This window comes from Bactrocera neohumeralis, chromosome 2 (assembly GCF_024586455.1).
Source record: "Bactrocera neohumeralis isolate Rockhampton chromosome 2, APGP_CSIRO_Bneo_wtdbg2-racon-allhic-juicebox.fasta_v2, whole genome shotgun sequence".
In the NCBI taxonomy this organism is placed as follows: Eukaryota; Metazoa; Arthropoda; class Insecta; order Diptera; family Tephritidae; genus Bactrocera; species Bactrocera neohumeralis.
In genome coordinates this window covers 23,923,868-23,946,019 of record NC_065919.1, presented here as the reverse complement: position 1 = coordinate 23,946,019, position 22,152 = coordinate 23,923,868, and the positions used below count along the sequence as shown (strand labels likewise).

At 36.5% G+C, this 22,152-nt stretch overlaps 1 protein-coding gene across 3 annotated transcripts in view; it reads right to left on the bottom strand.

Moving 5' to 3' along the window:
* LOC126751091 (uncharacterized) overlaps window positions 1-22,152 on the bottom strand; it is a 61,848-nt gene that overhangs the window by 5,780 nt on the left and 33,916 nt on the right. For 2 of the 3 annotated variants that reach the window (XM_050461170.1, XM_050461084.1), the window contains exon 3: window positions 4,455-4,577. The exons of the other annotated variant lie outside the window; for it this stretch is intronic. In XM_050461170.1, coding sequence (XP_050317127.1) covers window positions 4,455-4,577 — 123 coding nt within the window. The remainder of the gene's footprint in view (window positions 1-4,454; window positions 4,578-22,152) is intronic. 3 annotated transcript variants of the gene reach the window in all.

The following is a 22,152-nucleotide window of genomic DNA, read 5'->3' as shown; positions in this document are numbered from 1 at the left end:
TCCCGCAAAAACCTATGCGTTGAAATACTTTTTTCTAAGTTAGTATGACTGTCAGTGACATCTGTGAAAAACACATCAAAATAATCATTAGTGTTTGGTATACGGTTTCTGAAGTACATAAAATGCATTAGTCGATTTTTACGATAAATGAAATTATTCGACAAAAACATCCCTTAACTTTGTGTGCGGAATCTAATTTCATTATGTCAATAAGATAAAAGTGTTTGGTCTTGAGAATCATCGATTAACAGTCAGAGATCTTACTGCCATCGACGGAATATCGGAAGGATCAGTGAAAACCGTTTTGAAAGATAACCTGGGCCTAAGTAAAGTGAAAGAAAAAGTCAATAAATTTTTAAATCTGTGAAACAATGCTTTCTGACTATCAGGATGTCATAAAACGTATTATGGCGATGAGTTTTGAATCTATGCTTACAACCCGGAAACAGATGATCAATCGGCCAAATATCGTGACAAAGTTGAACCGAAGCCAAAAAAAAACGTCAAATCAGGACAAAAATCCAGGTTATGTTGATAGTTTTCTTCGGTTATCGAGATGTGTTGCACTCCGAATTCCTTCCGACCTGTCAACATGAAATACTATTTAAGTGTTATGCGTCGTTTGCGTGAAGCTTTTCGTAAAAAGGGGCCGGAATTATGGGCCGACCACTCTTGCTTTTGTATAACGATAATGCATCGTCGCATGCTGCATTAATTCGTCATGAGTTTTTCGTCATAATTTCAACCAATATCGTGCCACAACCACCATATTCGCCTGATTTAGCTACGTGTGACTTCTGGCTAGGTTTCAGACAAGGCGATTCCCTATCGTGCGACTTTTTCAACCTGCTTCTGGAGAAAATAGTTCGAGCCGCAGAACTAAATAGAGAAGGTACCATCTTCTATAAGAGTGTACAGCTGCTGACGTATGCCGATGATATTGATATCATCAGCCTTAACACCCGCGCCGTTAGTTCTGCTTTCTCCAGACTGGACAAGGAAGCAAAACAAATGGGTCTGGCAGTGAATGAGGGCAAGACAAAATATCTCCTGTCATCAAACAAACAGTCGTCGCTCGCGACTTGGCTCTCACGTCACTGTTGACAGTCATAACTTTGAAGTTGTAGATAATTTCGTCTATCTTGGAACCAGCGTAAACACCACCAACAATGTCAGCCTAGAAATCCAATGCCGGATTGCTCTTGCCAACAGGTGCTACTTCGGACTGAGTAGGCAATTGAAAAGCAAAGTCCTCTCTCGACAAACAAAAACCAAACTCTATAAGTCTCTCATAATTCCCGTCCTGCTGTATGGTGCAGAGTCTTGGACGATGTCAACAACGGATGAGTCGACGTTGCGAGTTTTCGAGAGAAAAGTTCTGCGAAAGATTTATGGTCCTTTGCGCGTTAGCCACGGCGAATACCGCATTCGATGGAACGATGAGCTGTACGAGATATACGACGACATCGACATAGTTCAGCGAATTAAAAGACAGCGGCTACGCTGGCTAGGTCATGTTGTCCGGATGGACGAAAACACTCCAGCTCTGAAAGTATTCGACGCAGTACCCGCCGGGGGAAGCAGAGGAAGAGGAAGACCTCCACTCCGTTGGAAGGACCAAGTGGAGAAGGACCCGGCTTCGCTTGGAATATCCAATTGGCGCCACGTAGCGAAAAGAAGAAACGACTGGCGCGCTGTTGTTAACTCGGCTATAATCGCGTAAGCGGTGTCTACGCCAATTAAGAAGAAGAAGAAGACTTCTGGCTATTCAGCAAACTCCAACGACCACTTCGGGGAATCCGTAATTAGTAAATTGAAGACATTAAACGTAAATCGCTACGCGCTAGCATTGAAGGCTATTCCAGAAATTGACTTTAACAAATGTTCCGAGGATTGGAAAAAACGTTGGCACAAGTGTATTGGGGCCAAAAGGTATTATTTTGAAGGGGATGATATAGAATTTAAAGAATAAATTATGTACGATTTTTAAAATTATGAACAAAATCTTACTCTTTACTGCTCATCATTTTGATGATAAAAGTAAAAATATCAAACACATAATATTGGAAAATTATTCTTTCTTCCTTTCTTTCGGATTGATGGTTAAAAAAAAACAATAACCTTCAGGTTTTTATTCTGGTTATTATTATCCTTAATCGCTGGTAGCTTAACTAGATGATAGGTTTGAATGATAGAACCATTTTCACCAAGTTGTGCGGAAAACTGTTCACAAAATTTGGATTGTGAAGTGCCAAAATTATGTAAACGTCATGAGCCAAGTATCTGCATGTTCAGACGAGGCATTTCTTATCATTTTCCTTTCCTATTCCTATTCTTTTCATGGTTGCAACAGCGCCCGGTTTCAAAGGAATATTTACGTTTAGCATTACGTTATGCAAATATGCATAATATATAGTATGATCGACAAAAGGGTCCACGTCTGAACGCCGTATGTATATGCAGCTGATTCATATAGATTTTACAGCTGACAGCTATCATTTGTACTGCTTAAAAACCAACCAAGACTTCTTCTTTCGGTAAAGTTTATCAGAACTTTACTGGCAGATGGTTGCTTACTCGATATTGAGAAAATCATTTTTCAGCTTGTTGCCGATAAAGTTCTCTTGAATCCCTTAACTAAACATTGAGTAACTGCCCTTAGAATATTGAAAACTATAAGACTGAACTCGAATGTTGACGAACAAAAAGACAGCTGGTTTAAATCAACTAACTGGTATAACTAAATGAAAATAGATCACTACAACATACCCTTTTAAGATTCATTAGAAATATAATTAATTCTATTATGTAATGTAGTGGGTAGCCGGAAAATAATGTAGCTTAAGTCGTCTTTCATTAGTAGGTATAAGCTGAGTTTTTCTATCAAAATTATACCCGATGGACATTGTATGTTCGCTTTCCAATTGCCTTGAAAAAGTAAGCGTCGAACTACGATCTATTATATATTAAGAACGTGCCTAAATTTTTACTTTAGTCGAATTAAATTATTTTTTATATATGTGACCTGGTCCTCGTAAAGGGGGCTTGGGTGTGAAAAAAATCAATTTTCACTTTTTAGTTGATTCGGATGGAAGATGAGATGCTTTTTCAGTTTCCCAGAAAACTAGTTTTCGCACGTTAGCTCCTTTTCGTAGACCAGGTCACATATATTATCGTAGAACTGTATACATAATAGTGCCAAACTAAGGAGATCTAAGTGTTCGAAATTGAATGTTCTAACTTTAACAAGTAAGGAAGGGCTAAGTTCGGATACACATTTTATACTCTTGCAACTAGCAAAGCTCAAAGAGTGGACATTCTTTTAGGTGCTGGAAAAACTTTGTAATAAAAAACGTTAAACTCTAAGTAACTGTCTGTCCATTTGTCCATCAATGCAAGCAATAACTTCAGTAAAAATTGAGATATCTTGATAAAACTTGGCCATCGGCATTACAGATGAGCTGAATCGGACGAATGTCATATAAATTGCTATAACAAGGCCACAAATTGAGACCCAAACCTGTTATTCGGGAGTAGTAGGGAGGGGCATAAGCAGTTATAAGAATTGGACTTAGTCCCATCCACTGGCATAAAGTGCGTATCTCATAAATTACTAAAACAACATTATCTTACAGTGCAAAATATTAAATTTCAGATAATTCCTTCATTTCAACTTTCAAAAATAGTGACATTAAGGTAGTCAATCTGATGTGTAAAAAATTGTCGAAATCGTGACGTAACTTTTCAACCTCTCTGTTACCGAATTTGTAAACCTTATCCGCTATGGTTGACTTTTTACCGAGAATATCGGTTAATCTGTGAGATATATTATTGAAATTCGAAAGGAATTACTTCCTTTCAATTCTGAATCCTCTTGTCAATAATGGTTATAATGGTGTCAATACTTGCCCTAACATTAATATACTTCATATAAAGATTTTCGAACTTTCAGCTGTATATACCGCACCTGTCGGCCAAAATGTCTCATCTAAATGCAAGTCAGAAAGCATCTTGTCTGGTGATAGCATGTCTTGTTGCCAAAAACTGATAAAATCAGGTCAGTACGGTCCCTAGCCTCCATATATCTACATTATAAAAGTTTCTAACTAATGCTACTGCTAATATAGCCGCGGCTTTGGTCTCTGAAATTGCGAGATCATTAATTGTTCGGTTGCACCCGAACTTGGCATTTCCTTACTTCTTTTACATAGTTGATTGTTTTCGTGAGAGCTACGAATAAATATTTGTTCGTCGAATTTCGCTATGTTTTCATTACGACTAAAGTAAGAATTAAGTTTCTTTAAAAAATACACAAAATACCTTCATTTTCGGCAATGTAACGGTGGATCATAGATACCCATATTAAAATATTCATGTTTGATTTGTTTAGTTTATTGCTATTTTGATTAGTTTTTATTAAATATATTATATTTTCTAGTTGTTGTTGCATTTACCTAAACCAAAATGTGCTTTTAGGCCGCCCAAATTCCTTACACGAAATAGTCCAGACTTTTTGAAGTTACAATTGAGTATGAAACCAAATTCAGATTCAAAAACGCATGTCCCGCAAGCCAATCCTAAAAACAAACACAGAAAAAGGATATGTTTTTTTATACAGAAAAGTTTTTTTTTGTTTTTAGTTTTAGAAGAAAGCGGATTTGATAAGCATGATGACTTTGTATGGAATGTTAGTTGTTGAGATGATGTAAGAGTTGTTGTTGAATGGAAATGGCAAGATTTGGGATTGATAAAGAGGATATGAAGGATACATATAATTTGATTAAAAGCATTTTTGATAGGAAATCAAGCATTTCAGTGGGATGATATGAGGAGTTGGAAATTTTCTGTGTTGTTTTCGCGATGATTTATTGTTAATAGACATGTAAAATATAAAAATAATAAGCCTTCAATCCAATACATGTACAGAAAATTGTAGTTTATTTATATCACAATCGAATTCTTTACATCTTTATTCGGTTCCACGGTTAGAAGTAACTTTAAGCATACTTTATTGCTACAGTCATTCGATTAATTACAGTGTATTCAAGTCTTTCGTAGGCATTCTTCGAAAAGTGCTTGAAACTGTTACATAACCGAAGCCAGCCGAAGCTCAGGTATCTGTAGTTCTATTCAGAGTTCTAGATCCATGTCTGAAACTGATGCTTGGCTACTTACGACAACGTTAAGAGAAAACGGTCGTGTTTGAATCGCGATGATCCGGCGCAAAACATTCTCCAATTCAGGTTGACAGTCAGGAAGGGTTTGCTATATGTTTGGTAGGATTGATACGGAGTCATCTATTATGAGCAGCTAAACTATTAAATCAATTCTGTACTTAACTTTCTGAAGGAAGCAACCATCCAGAAGCGGTTATAGCCAATAGGAGAGGAATTACATACCATAAGGACAACGCCAGGACAATAGTTACTCGCCAGATGCTCCGGGAACTTTTGTGGGAAATTCTTATGCATCCACAATATAGTCCAGACATGCCACCAAGTGATTACTAGCTGTTCTTGTGCATGACCAATGAATTTATTGGTAAACAAATCGCATCGAGAGAAGCTTGTAAAAATCGACTGTCTGATTCTTTTGACAATAGGGTCGAGTCGGAATGTGAATGAGTATGAATCACCTCCAAAGTAGCCGCAATACATATTTGATCTAAAAAGGATATTTCTATGCCAAATAATGGATTTATTTAAGAAATATAAATCTCAACCTTCGGTCCACGTAATCGGAAAAAATTTAGATTAATATCAGCGATAGTGGCTCGAAAGAAGTTCCGGAAGCTTTGGAAGCTTGAAGTTAGTTTGATCTTTTTGCCAGTCTTTACCATTCTAGTGTCTATTTTCCTGTCTAATCTGTATATGTGATTTATTTGGACAGTCCATTTTAGAAGTCTAACATATCTATTCTGGTTGAGAGACAAAAATCAAAAATCTCTTTGTGCAATTTGTTTATCTGTCTAGTCTAACCTGGTCTGATCTGATTAGCCAATTTTCTCCATATTTGAATCTATTTGTCTGTCCATCATCCCGTTATTGAGTATGTCTATACTAATTAGTTTTTCATTCTGTACATCCGACTGGTCTCTACATTTTCATAAAGCCAGTCACTTGGGACGAAAACAACAAGCAGAGCGATCGCGCTTTTATCCGGCTAGGAACTATCCATTAGGCAACATTCTTCAAAAATATTTGTGGAATATTTTACACCTCTACAACAAACAAACATATGTATGTATTTGCTTTATTTGACTATCCCCAAACCTTTGTTTACATAAATAATTTTACGATCATACCCTTTTTATGGCCTAACTATAATGTACAAGGCTTTCAAAGCCTCAATAAATCTTTTTGAAAATTTGAAGTGTCGTAAATCACACAAAGATGCATCAGCTCGGCGAACATATCACCTTCAAAAAAGTTCAGAAATAAAACAACACGCCGATCGGCATTGCTGATAGATTCGCCGACACGTACGGAACTGCCAAATGAAGGGCGTAGGCTATCCATTAGCTATATAACGGTTACACAAAAAGCTCAGCTATAACGTATCAGCTGAGCTTTGAGTTAAGAGACGAAGCCAGAGCCACAGCTGGCTGTAAATGTGTTTGTGGCGTGTTAACTGTCTGTTAATTTGCCGTCTTCAATCTTACAAAGATACTCCCAAGAGCATCAGATAATTTTACATATGTTTATGTTTAATTGAAAGCAACTGACACAAACAACAAGCAAAATAGTGACATTCGCTGTCAAAGTGTTGCGAAAATTTAAAAATCGTGCATTCATTCGAATGGACCTACATACATACAGACATTAAAATGTCTACATAGATTCATAGCGGAAGCGCATTGCAATTATTTATATACAAAAGTACGTGTGATGTACATATGTGTGCCTGTGATGGTAGTTGAAAATAAGCGTTGGTCCCTAACGGTTTCATGTGCTTAGCCCAGACGACACACTGAACTTGGACTGCCACGACATGCGTGAAATTTTTAAGGTGTGCAAATGCGTGGCTTGGCATGTCGTGTGGTGCCAAACTGGGTTAGTATGTTGCTGTTAGTGTTGCCAAAAAAGGTGGAGAAGTCATATTTGCATGCAGTTAAATTGAAATCCCCGGTTTTAATTGATTTTCTTCAGTACAATTATGACATTTTAAGTAATGAAAATAATTTGCAAATTGGACAACCGAGGGGAAGTTGGGAAACAACTAAAAAACTTCGCAAATATTTGCAAAAACTCTTTGAAGTTATATAGGGTGCATTTTTAGAGGTAAACACATTTGTTTGATATTATGAGTTTTTGCTAATTTTTTGCAGAGACTCACTGCAAAAGCTAGCACTTGACAAACATTCCAAAATAGTGAATTTTTCAATTCTAAACAATAGAGTATTTTGCATATACCAGCGATGCAACTGATTTCTGGTTGAATGTATGCGGAAACGAACAAAATCGAAAACAGAGTAACCACGTTTGATTGGTTCGATAAGGCCCGAGATAAGGTCGCGAAAATACTTCATCTTTAAATACTATGTGAAAATTTTGTACATTACCATCCCTTCCCAGGGTTGTGTGTTGGGTTTGGGACCCTCTACGTAAAAAACGCCCCCAATAAAGAGTAAACAACAGCCTCGGAAAGTAAAGTCGTCGACGAACACAAACCGAACTCAATAAATCACTCATTATTTCCATCCTGCTATATGGTGCAAAGGCAAGGACGGTTCTGCAGAAGATTTATGGTCTTTTGCGCATTGGCAACGGCGAAGAGGAAGACCTCCACTCCGTTAGAAAGACCAGGTGGAGAAGAACCTGGCTTCACTTGGAATCTCCAATTGGCGCCAAGCAGCGAAAAGGAAGAAGGACTGGCACGCTGCTGTAAACATGGCTATAACCGCGTAACCGGTGTCTACACCAAGAAAGAATACGAATAGAATCACGACTATCAAACCGTTGAAAATTAAGCAGATATGTTTTGAGCAGTCTATTTTATCATGAGCACGACTTTTTGAGTGTCACAAAGCATTCAATGAAAATCGTTAAGTCATCGAAAACTTGCCTCATGCGAATCGTTCACCATCTATATCGAAAGTGTTAAAGAAACAGCGCTGGAAAATCGACGAGTTGGTATCAGAGATATAGCGGCAGATCTCAATATCACTTATGGAACGAGTGAACCGTTTTGGTTAATTTTTTGGATGTGAAGCGTCTCAATGCTAAACTTGTACCAAAAGAACTGAATATTTTGCAAACACGATGTTGAGTAGAGGTAGCAAAAAAGCTGCTTGATAACAAAACTGAGGGCCTTATATGCATCAAATGCATCAATACTAGGGAGGAGGCGTGAGCTGATGAATATGACGTCGTAACGGATAATATGTAATAGCTGATAATAAATGTTTGTAATAAAACTCGTGAATATTTTGTTTTTTGTCAGTCCGGGTCAAATTTGACTAAATCATATGAATAGCTTTTTTCATTTTTCTGTGTTTTATATGAAATATAAGCATAACAATAAAGCGCTTAATGCAACAGCGCCTAGAAACTAGAAAGCCATTGGTGATTTTGGAATCTAAGAGGTGAGAAATTGTTTGTTGTTAGTTTTGCAGCCCGAGCTTTAACTAAGACTTTTAAGAGACTAATCAAATACAAAACGAATAATCTAATTCATTATGTCTCAACAGAAATCTTACTGTTATGACGATTAACTCACTTATATTGAAAATGTAATTCCAAATAAATTTCAGCCCGAAACCAACTACATACTAGTTGTATCTAAAAGCTAGACTTTGATTTTTCGAGGATAAAGGTTAAAGTAAAAATTTATCCAAAATTTCAGCCCAACCCCTATGCACACTAGTCATCTTTTAAGAAAAGCTCGTAAAACATAAATTAATCAACTGTTCTAACAAAAGAGGCATATTCAATAATATTCAATATTACAATAAATATTCAATTTGCAATCATTTTTTACAGTGTATTTATTACACCCAGAGACAATGATTAAATACATAAATGTTCAAAAAGCCAAAATTAAAGCAACACTTTAAGTTGACCTTGGCAGATCATGTCAGGGCGTCGAATGTCAGTTAAAGAGTAGAAACAGTGGAAAAACAAAATCCAACAACAACAAATGAATAGACTCTCGTAATTGTTACACTACATTACAGCGAATGATCACAAGTGCTAATCGTTACAATGACATGGAGCCAGTTAATGTTGTTGTAAACAAAATTTATATTCAACTTTATTATAACCGTTATTTACGCCATTCTAATAGCTGTTAATTAAAGTAATCGCGCCAGACAATTAATATCGAATAATTCACTGATGATCACAATGTTCACTAATTTGATAACTTTGTTAAGTAGACTATTATCAATTTTGGAATTTATTATGGCATTTAAGGGTTTAAGTAGTGGTACTTGTCATTCTGGTTAATTTATCAACAACAAATAGTTTGTTCAATGGTTTTCCAGCAAACACAACATTATAATTACAACAAAACGACTTCAACAATAAATACCCTATTGAAAAAATTTGACAACTTATGAGGCATTGAAATATAAAAAAACGGTATTTATGGTTATTTAGTCAGTAGCATTTGATACTCTTATGATTGCTGTCAACTTTTTTCTTCGCAACAAAGTTGCTGAAGTATTATAGTTTTTTCACATAACGGTTGTTTGTAAGTCCTAAAACTAAAAGGGTCAGAGATAGGGTTATATATACCAAAGTGATCAGGGTGACGAGTAGAGTTGAAATCTCTGTCTGTCCGTACGTCCATCTGTCCGTCCGTGCAAGCTGTAACTTGAGTACAAAATTTAATTATCATGATGAAACGTGATACTCGTATTTCTTGGCTCCATAAGAAGGTTAAGTTCGAAGATGGGCAAAATCGGCTCACTGCCACGCCCACAAAATGGCGAAAACCGAAAACGTATAACGTGTCATTTAAGCCATAAATAAAGATATTAAAGTGAAATTTAGCACAAAGGATCGCATTAGGGAGGGGCATATTTGGATGTAATTTTTTTGGACAAGTGGGCGTCTAAGGGGAAACTACTATAGCTATGAAAAACTCCATAAAGCTTTGTATTTTATTGTTCAAAAATGGAAGTCTTGTTGAAAATAAACGTCCGCGTCTTGCGTTAACCGACTAACAAAAAACGTCAGAAACACTAAATTTTACGGAAAAATGGTCAATAGCTCGCAGGCTTTTTTTAATATTTGCTTTTGATGGTAAAAAACCATATTCAGGAACAAATTTTTTTTACAGCAAAATAAAAAAAAAATAAATTAATGAAATTCGATATCATAATGAAATCTGATTATCGAGTATAAAATGTTCGGTGACACCCGAACTAAGCCCTTCCATACTTGTTCTTTAATAGATCCCTTTTAAATAATAAATTATATTTTTTTGAATGGATTCGAAAGCATTCATGGTTATTAGCCACCCTAAAGGTGGATTTTATTTGATCCAATCGAAAATAAATAAGTTCATACATTTATTACAATATCCCCACCTGACGTAACTCTAATAATTCTTTGACATTTGTCTTATATTTCAACGTCTTTGAAGCTTATATCTTTACATCTTTCTTAAAAATAGTGATAGAACTTAAAGCTGCACTTTTTTAGCTTTGTCTAGCGACGTGTCTCTCTCACAGTTACCCTATGCTTTGAATGTAACAAATACTTTTATTTCTCCAAATTTTCAAAAATGATATTTAAAAACTCCAATCAGGCAAAAATTTCTGCAAATTGTGTCAAAAGTGTACAAGATCTAGGGCGAAAATGGGTTTTTGCTATGGCTTTTAATAAGATGTCTTGCAAATTTACTATCAATTTCCTCAAAACCCGTATTGCGAGAATTTTGGAACTTCAGAATTTTGGTTTCTAGTTGCTAAATTTTATATACTTAATATCGAAGAAGTTTTGTAAAATTCACTTTTGTTCTAGCCACCTCATGAAACTTGAAGGTAGGTAGATAAAGGGAGGCGGCAGAACATCCTTGGCCCGAAGTTGTAGCTACGCCACTGAAGGCCCCATACCACAATCCGCATCAAACGGTCAATTTTTGGGGATGCAATTACGATTCTTGATCCAAACGAGGATTTGATTCACTCCAATAGTAACAATTTTGTTTTCTAACTTAGTCAATAAGCCAGAAATGGGCCTCATCTGAGAACATGATTTTTCGAAAACAGTAACCAACTGAGAACGTAAAAATCTTGGACAATTTCCAAGCGTTTTACCAAAGTAAAACATGACATGATGAAGTGGCGAACCTTACTGAACACCTAGACAAAATTTAACACAAATCCTTAGACAAACATGGCCGATGTAAACTGTCAACATCATGACATCGCTTTTGGTAGACGCTGTATCAGTGTGAAGTTTACATTTAAATCAAGCGCAGAGCAAAAATATAGTTTACGTAATATTTGAACGGTTCCTTATGAATAACCGATATCGGACCATTACAAATTTATCGCACGCAGCAAAGTTCTTGTATGGAAAACTTTTTTATTTGACAAGATATCCTCAGAAAATTTGGCACAGATTATTTTTGACAGCAATAAATATTTTATATCTAGCCAATATACCATATAACTGCCATTCAAATTGACCTGTCAAAATGAAGATAAAGTATTTACCGCAAGGTCAATGACTGGCCGATATTTACGGTTGCTGCACACAAACATACACACTCAGCAATACACTGATTATTCATTAAAACGTTCGCTCGTCCACAAAAAAGAGAAAATTGAGAAGTTGGCACACCTTAGAGACTGTAAATGACTCTATTACCGCCAAACAAAACGGCGCAGGTGCAACAATAACAACAAACACACACAAATAATAAAGTGCTCAAAATAAGTTAAATTAAAAAGGAAACCAACAAATTAAGTAAAAACTGTCATTAAAACGAAGAAATTTGAAAAATATGAATGTTAGCTGTAGCAAATAGAGCGATTCGCAAAAAGGCAAAATTTATGAAAAATTGCTGCCAAAAGCAGAGCCAATTAAAAGCGCACAAAAAGACTAGAAAAAGAATGCTGCACGTTAGGCAGCAGCAAAAGCGTGTAAAAAAATGTGGAAAATTTAAAAAACAGAGGCCAAAAAGCTTCGTAGAAATAGTAGAAAGAGCGTAGAAGCAACTGATATTGTCATAAAAATATTTACGCGCACATTAAGTCCAAACAAACAAAGCTAAAGACGTGTCTTAAGCGACACGGCGACAGGTGATAATGATGCGGTACAATGCTAGTAGTTGGCAGCGCTGAACGGGCGGTGACAAATGGCAAAACGTGCGCTAGACACAAAAAGAAAACGCTAAAAAATGACAACAGCAACAACAACAACAAAAATAAAATACGACTAACAGCCGCGTAGTCACTTTCACCGGTTACAGTGAAACATTTCGCCGGTATGTTGTTGTTGTTGTTGTTATGCGGGCTTACTTCCACAACAAGTGAAGTTTGTTTTCTTCGGTTTCGTCGTCGTCTTGGTTGTGCTCTTCACGTGTTTGCACTGCTCGTTAGGTGTTTGTTTTTGTTCAGGCGTATATTTGTGTTTGGTATATACATACATATATTTATGAACCTAAGTATACAGACATACTATTGCCACTAAGTTTGAAATAACCAGATGGAAACGTTAATATATATATAAATGATCTGCGTGATGAGCTGAGACGATTTAGCCATGATTTTCTACCCGTCTGTAAGTACGCGAGCTAGCCCATCACTTTTTGACAGAAATTTTCTACACGTGCTTTTCTTTCCAAGAAGCTGCTCGTTTGTCGGAATCATCGATATCGGATCACTATTGCATATAGCTGTCATATAAATTGACCAACCAATATCAAGATCCCATTTTATACATTTTGATGCCATAACGCATCCACCAGTGAAGGGTATTATAGCTTCGGCGCCACTGAAGTTAATCTGTTTTCTTGTTATACCCTGAACAGGGTATATTAAGTTTGTCACGAAGTTTGTAACACCCAGAAGGAAGCGTCGGAGACCCCATAAAGTATATATATAAATGATCAGTATGTTGAGCTGAGTCGATTTAGCCATGTCCGTCTGTCCGTTCGTCTGTCTGTATATATACGAACTAGTCCCTCAGTTTTTAAGATATCCTTTTGAAATTTCGCAAACGTCATTTTCTCTTCAAGAAGCTGCTCATTTGTCGGAACGGCTGATATCGGACCACTATAACATATAGCTACCATACAAACTGAACGATCGGAATCAAGTTCTTGTATGGAAAACTTTCACATTTGACAATGTATCTTCACCAAATTTGGTATAAATTATTTTCTAAAACAACAATGTAATCTCCGAAGAAATCGTTCAGATCGGCTTACTATAGCATATAGCTGCCATACAAACTGAACGATCAGAAAAATGTTCTTGTATGGAAAACTTTTGCATTTGACAAGATATATTTACGAAATTTGGTATAAATTATTTTCTAAGGCACCAATGTAATCTGTGAAGGGTATATTAGCTTCGGCGCCACTGAAGTTAATCTGTTTTCTTGTTTCTTTTTTGTTTTTATACTGTTATTTGCTGGGCAAATAGAAATTTTGTCTTCACTTAGCTTCAAATGAGCTTAGGTGCAAATTAGCGGTGCGGTGTGTCAATACATGAGCATATGGCTACATACATACATACGTACAAATATTAATAAATTTATATTTCCATGTTTGGCAAAATCATATTCATATGTTATGTGTGTGTGTGTAAACACTGGTTTTACTTCACTGCATTTGCTTAAGAGGTGGAGTCATCATACGCCCTGTCACACCATCACTCTCTATTGACAGTCATTTGTTGTTTCAGCAAACATTTCTCAAACGTTTCCCTTTTATGATGTGAAATATGAAGTGAGCGAAGTAATTAAATGCAATTGCCTATTTTATGGATCAATATTGATTTTTTGCAAATGTTGTTTTTGTAAATTTCACCAAATAATTGCACATGGGTGCAGTGTAGGGAAATGAAATAATAACCGAACATTTTATGCTCTTCCAACTTGTCAGGGAAATACCCGCAGGTGCATAAGGTTCGTAAGTTATATGGGGTATAGAGCATTTTTTACCCAATTTTGTCCATTTTAGGCAGAAATAAGCACCGTTATTAGATAGACACGCTCTCCCCATTTTATTGGCCAACATATGAGGTATAAAGTCAAATAAAAGTACAATTTTTTTCACATATAGGCGAACAAATCACACTGATTGACCGATTTTTTAGATAAAAAATTCGAAATAGAAACTTTCATCCAGATATTCGGTATCTGTGGTCTTGAATAGTTTTGGTACGATTTGAACAATTTTTGGTCATAAGGTGACCTATTTTAAGCCCACTATTCGGATGCAGTGATGTATTTAAGACTCGTCCTAAATAAGAAGACAGCATGGAAGCCTAATACATATCAAGAAGAGAGAAAATAAGGCATTAATTACATTTTATAGCTACAGAAGAGCCATTGACAAAAGGTTGAGGCTCACATCGAAAGTAGTCCTCTAGCTCTACGGTCACCTTAACTTTATATCGGATGTTTTGGATTATAGAGTCGCCAAACCAAACTCTGGCGACCCACACTCTTAAGAGAAAGTTGGGATTGGGTAGAAGCTTTTGGGGAGATGAACAGTTCCTTACGGGTGGGTGAAAACTTGAGGGTTGTCTAATTTGACAGTATATTGTCAGCAATTCTCTTGTCAGACTTCAGAGTAGTGACTATGCACTCTGATAGCATAGTGCCAAGTCACAAGCTGATGAACTGGCAAGGAGAACTATCATAGCTCTATAAGTGATACGGGTAGGATCGGTGATCCTCTCTACCCGTGTGTTTTACTACCGAATAGTTGGGTTTAGCGGGAGTTTGGCCGGCGCTGGTCTACCATCGATTCAAGCGTAATATATCCAGTAAATTTTTGCTGCAGTAATGCTAGCCTCTCTCTAGTTGATTTAACTAACGCCACGCTGTAAGGTTGAGAATCTTACCGTACGCCAGCTGCAGAAGCTGTATGGAAAAAGACGAGATGGAAACACTTTAACACTTCCTTCTTGATTGTCCCGAGACAATCAATCGAGATATCAAAGCTTAAATACTTGGAAGTTCACAAGATCATCAATCGTATCAACACACTTTTTGACAATCTTGTATTATATTGTACAATTGACAGCGAATCTTGTGACCTACACGTACAAAATTGTTGAATCAAATTGTCTCTGAAAACATTGCCAAAAATAGCTCAACAAATTCTTTCATCTTTAGCCAAACCTAAAATTCTTAAGTCACCTATAAGAGTATGAATCCAGGCAGATTAGATGAGGTTAATTTCATTGTCTTCGCTCTGTCTTTGACCATAATTAATTTTACGTGTCTCTTTCGTTTGTCAACAGTAGCTGTCAGTTATTTGTTTGATATTAACGCATCTTCATTAATTTGGAATCTAAAATATTTGCTGCTTCATTTATTGGGTTTCCCAGGTTCTTCTCATCTTTTTGGTCATCTTTTATTGTGGTTTTGGCACTTTATTGCTTGTGTTTTAAAGAAACGAGTTTTCACAGCTTTTATGTCTATACTTTTTTGTTTTTTTATTGTTTTTATAAAATAGTTTTTACTTAGCTTCTAAAAGTAGGTCACGCTTAAATCTTTGTTTATAAATATAATTAACATAGTAATATTTGCAATAAATCCGTCAAAGTGTCATAAAAACACGTTAAAAGATTATATCATGACGAATTGTATACAATATGAGTTAACAATGACTTTTAAAGGCGTTAAAGGCAATCAACTTCTTAAAAAATAGCAAAAGCAAGCAGAAGATATGGTTATAACTGAGTTAATTAAATTCTAAATAATATTTGTACGATTGAAGCCTCAACCTCACACATTATTTGGAGGAGTTAAAAGAGTAGAGTGACGAGCAAGCTACTGGTATATGGTAAATCAAATAGACTAGGATAAATAAATATAACTAGAATAGCAACCGTTTATCAACCTGAAAGAGATTTTCACATACTCTATTGTATTTCATTTAACGGGACAATTTTACCTGATAACTTGGACCACTGCGCCGCGGAGCCCACTCCTAGCGGTATTTTCTACGCGCACACACCTCTGAGGAATATGTGGATGGGGTGGAGTCACCGGAAAAGAGGCGCGGTGAGCTTTTTAACGGATGGATTGAACCTCAAGTGGAAGGTAGGAGAAGAGCTTTCCGTCGGGAGCTCTTATTAACTCTTGTATCAGATTGCCAAACCACTGTGGTGTCTTTCAAACTGAAGTGACAGATATAAGGTTAAGGCAGATGTACTTCAACGAAGTGCGGCTTCTTTTAGTAAGGTATGTATCGAAACCGATAGCAGAGCTGCTATACAGGCCTTCAGCGCGCTGACAGTGGCTTTCTGGATGCCTGACTGTGGAATTTTGGAAACTGTAAAGCCGATGAGGTCGGTAGAAAGATCACCCTTTCCCAAATTCCATTAGGAAGCAAACGAGCTGGAATTATAGGTCTCCCGCGAGCTCAGTAAGCGTTGACCAGCAACCAGCAATGGTGGGAATGCAAAAGTCTTCTGGTCAAAAGTGGAACGCTAAAGGTAAATTGAGCTACTAGCTCTTGATAATATTAAGGTAAGGTGGGGATGCCAAAGTCTTCTAGCCTAGAGTGGAACGCTAAATATCCTAGCTCTTGGTAAGGTTGAAAGCACATAGTGATATATTATTGTTCACGGAAATATGTCTGAAGAACTGATAAGGAACATGCATCACCTTCTTTGTAAAATATGGTCAGACCAAAGAATGTCTGACAATTGGAATTCAAGTATTCTCTGCCCAATCTACAAACAAGGAGACCCCAACTACCGTGGAATAAGCCTCCTGCGATGTTGAGCATACAAGTATAAGATTCTATCGAGTATACTGTATGAAAGTTTAAAGCCCACCGTCAACAAACTGGCCAGATATTCACCATGAGGCAAGTCTTGGAAAAGACACGTGAAAAGAGGGTCGACACACTCTACTTGTTCGTCGATTTCAAAGCTGCTTTTGACAGCACGAAAAGGAGCTGCCTTTATGCCGCGATGTCTGAATTTGGTATCCCCACAAAACTAATACGGGTGTGTAAACTGACGTTGAGCAATACCAAAAACTCCGTCAGGATCGGGAAGGACCTCTCCGGGACGTTCGATACCAAACAAGGTTTCATACAAGGTAACTCAATCTACTGCTGGAGAAACTATTTCGGGCCGTAGAGCTGAATCGAAAAGGTACAATATTTTATAAGAGTGTACAGCTCCTGGCTTACGCCGATGATATTGATATCATTTCCCTCAACATCTGGTTTCTCCAAACTGGATAATGAAGCGAAGCAAATGGATCTGGTAGTGAATGAGGGCAGAACGAAATAACTCCTGTCATCAAAGAAGCAGTCTTCGCACTCACGACTTGGCTCACACGTCACTGTTAACAGTCATAACTTCGAAATAGTAGATAATTTCGTCTATCTTGGTGCCAGTATTAACACCAGCAACAATGTCAGCCTCGAAATCCAACCCAGAATAGTACTCAAGTCACTGTGGACAGTCATAACTTCGAATTCGTAGATAATTTCGTCTTTCTTGGTACCAATATGTACAGCAACAACAATGTCAGCTTCAAAATCAAACGCAGAATATCACTTGTGTGTTACTTCGGACTGAGTAGGCAATCGAGAAGTAAAGCCCTCTATAACTCTATAAGTCACTCATCAACTCCGTCCTGCTATATGGTGCAGAGGCATGGAGAATGACAACATCTGATGAGTCGGAGTTACAAAGTTTTCGAGAAAAAGGTTCGGTTTGAAAGCGAATGAAGAGATGACAAATGCTAGTACACTTCGGTTGATATTTTAGTTACAAAGCGGGTCGATAAATTTTCGGTAAAAATAACTTCTGACCAATACCGAGAGATCCTTACAAATAAAAACTAGCCAATGATCATATTACCGCTCTGTTGTGGGTATTGGGACCTGTTCAGATTATAAAAATGGAGATTTGTAGAAAGATCGGCTAAATAGACACTAATATAATTAATCATTTATAATGACTGTGCTCTTATAAAAATATATACTATATGTACATATATGTTCATAGTCACATAGGTACATATGTATCTATGTACGTACATGGCGTAAACTATGTAATACTTGTAAGAGAAGTGGTAAACAATTTGATGACTAATTTTTGTGTAATTAATTCCGAATTTGCATGTTTTGACAAAATACAGTTAAATACGTGAAAGACAGACAATTATTTAGTCATCTATGGTATGTACAAATCTACATACATACACATATGTATGTATATCACTTGATTGTACATCTTTAATGATGCGTCAGACATGCAAAGTGCTGTGATATGATCTCTGAAATGTCGCCATATGACACATGTATATAGTATATACATACGTACTTATATATACACACATTTGCTTTATACACATAAATACAAGTGGTAGAGTGGTATAAATGTAGGTAGGTGTGATGGCAATTATGATTGCATGGCGATAGTTTTTTAAAGACAATACGTAAATACATATATATATATAAACACTTATTTATACTTATATACATGTACTCACATATATGAATGCACTTACATGCGCTCGATATTTGGTTATACATATGTATTTATTAAGCAATTTTTAGCACGAATAACGAAGCGAGAGTGAAAGTTGCTGTAGGATGAATATCAGATTTGCGTGAGATGGTCAATTTAACTCGCATGACATTTGCACGCCGACATTTTAATAGCAAACAGCAATTGTCGCAATATTATATAAATGTAAAGATTTAATTATAATCATAATAACATTTTAATAAACCAAGATATTATTCAATTTCATTGTATAATATTGTATTCGTAACATTGTTGATGGTACTGGCTTAACTTGGGGATAAACCTAAAGGAAAATTAGTTGTGAATAAACACACTTACAACTCTCACTAATTTAATCAAGCAAAGAACGAGCAAAGCAATGACGAATCGATGATGAAGTTTGCGGTTGATCCAATAATACAGGAGCAACGTGGACTGGAAACAGGATGGAGCAAGATGTCGCATTACTCCATTAAGACACGAGTATGTACATATATTTACTTGTAACCGTAGGTCGGACGACAAATCTATACGACGAGATTTAGCTAGACTCCTTTGTAAGTTTTTTAATAGTCATTTTAAAAAAGTCGTTAATTTATATGACAGTCCATCGCTCAGACTTTGATGTGTCTACTTGGCTGAGTTATTGAAAATTTTACCAGCCGAATTCGCGACACCATTCGAAGATGTTGCATTTTATTACATTTTTTGTAAGACCCTAAAAACCACAAGCAGCTTGTTTTATTTCATTTCACAAACAACCTGCCATTAAAATACGAAAAAAAAACTTCACGACACAACGAAATAAAACTTTTTATCGTCTTTTGAGAGCATTAAAATGATATATTTTTATTTAAACTGAAAATAAATCAAATGCAGAAAATCTAAACAACTTTTGAAGGACAGCCTTAGGCATTTAGGCGCCGCGCCTTTCAATCAAAATAAATACCAAACAAGTAAGGAAGGGCTAAGTTCGGGTGTCACCGAACATTTTATACTCTCGCATGATAAAGTGATAATAATTTACATATTTTTTTATTTTGCTGTAAAATTAATTAGATTAGATCAATTTGTGTACTTTGAGCATTGAATTGTATTTTCATTTCCTAATGTATATATTATACAGAGAAGGCATCAGATGGAATTCAAAATAGCGTTATATTGGAAGAAGGCGTGGTTGTGAACCGATTTCACCCATATTTCGTACATGTCATCAGGGTGTTAAGAAAATATTATGTACCGAATTTCATTGAAATCGGTAGAGTAGTTCCTGAGATATGGTTTTTGGTCCATAAGTGGGCGAGGCCACGCCCATTTTCAATTTTTAAAAAAAGCCTGGGTGCAGCCTCCTTCTGTCATTTCTTCCCTAAAATTTGGTGTTTGTGACGTTTTTTGTTAGTCGGTTAACGCACTTTTAGTGATTTTCAACATAACGTTTGTATGGGAGGTGGGCGTGGTTATTATCCGATTTCTTCCATTTTTGAACTGTATATGGAAATGCCTGAAGGAAACGACTCTATAGAGTTTGGTTGACATAGCTATAGTAGTTTCTGAGATATGTATAAAAAACTTAGTAGGGGGCGGGGCCACGCCCACTTTTCCAAAAAAATTACGTCCAAATATGCCCCTCCCTAATGTGATCCTTTGTGCCAAATTTCACTTTAATATCTTTATTTATGGCTTAGTTATGACACTTTATAGGTTTTCGGTTTTCGCCATTTTGTGGGCGTGGCAGTTGGCCGATTTTGCCCATCTTCGAACTTAACCTTCTTATGGAGCCAAGAAATACGTGTACCAAGTTTCACCATGATATCTCAATTTTTACTCAAGTTACAGCTTGCACGGACGGACAGACGGACGGACGGACAGACAGACATCAGGATTTCAACTCTACTCGTCACCCTGATCATTTGGTATATATAACCCTATATCTGACTCTTTTAGTTTTAGGACTTACAAACAATCGTTATGTGAACAAAACTATAATACTCTCCTTACCAACTTTGTTGCGAGAGTATAAAAATTATGTGCCCTCTAACTATGTACGAGTATTTACCTTAATGGTGGTGTATTTAACCAACAACTCTTCAACTATCACACTTTTAACTGTGGAAGGCAGTTAATTAAGAAATCAAATTCGCCAATAAAACTGAATATTGGCCGCAATTAACACGCCGCACGGTGCTTCGACACCAAAAAACTTGTGAAGGCCAAAAGGCGTAAGGTGAAAATCAGTGAGATCTCTTTCGCCATTGACATCGGCATCTGCGCACGCATGTCAAATGAAATATTCAGGCGTATACCGAGTTGGACAAGCAAACTGAGATGAGCTAGTTTAGCTAAGCGCCAAAAGATGCGTAAATTTAAATGGTTTGATTAAATCGCTGAGATAAAATTGGCATTGCTTTTTATTTTTATTGTGTAATAGGCTGTTTTAATATTTCGAAACCGTATACTTTTTTGGAAACTAAGTTGAATATGTATATTGGTGTTGGGAAGTGCTTAATACGTCAATTGAAAAGTGCCCAGCCTATCAGAGTAAAAAATATTTTTTTGGCAAAATTTGATTTTTATGCAACATTCAAGGTCTGTCGCAAAAGAAACAGAACTTTTTAAATATAACTGTTTCTGGTGGCGCCACCTATTGGTGGGTATATAAAATAAAAAGTTTGATCTCTTGTTGATATTTCGTAAAAATTTTAAGACAATTGGATAACTACAATCGATGTTATCGATCAAAAATTGACAGCAGCTTTAGGTCATCGGTCGTAAAATGCAAAGAGCAAATATTAAATTTTGTTTTAAACTTGGCAAAACGTTTACTGAAACATTTCAAATGATGAAAAAAGTTTATGGTGATCAGTGTATATCCCGTGGTAAAGTGCATGAGTGGTTTAAGCGATTCCAAAAAGGTCGTGAGGACCTCTGTGACGATCAGAAGTCGGTCGTCTTCAGAAGTCAAAAATAAAGACAATGCGATTTCGAGGGTATTGTACACCGAGAGTTCGTCACATCTGGCCAAACGATTAATGCTGTGTTTTACCTTGGTGTTATGAAGCGTCTTTTGTCACGCGTTCGTCGTGCTCGACCACAATACCGTGAGGCTGGCGCCTGTTGCACGATAATGCGCCGTGTCATCGGTCGACGCTTGTCACTTATTTTTTGACAAAAACTCCATATTAACCATTAATCACTAACCCTACTCACCTGATCTGGCACCCTGTGATTTTTACCTATTTGGAAAACTTCATTTGCCCATGAAAGGACACTGGTTTCAGGACATTTCAGCTATCCAAAAGGCGACGACCGATATTCTCAAGAGCATTCCGAAAAATTACCTTAAACACTCACTTGAAATGCTAATTGACCGGGCTAAACGCTGTATCGAAACACAAGGAAACTACTTTAAATAATAAGATATAACTTTTGAAAAATATTGATTTTTTGTTGTTTTTTTTAACAGTTCTGTTTCTTTTGCGACA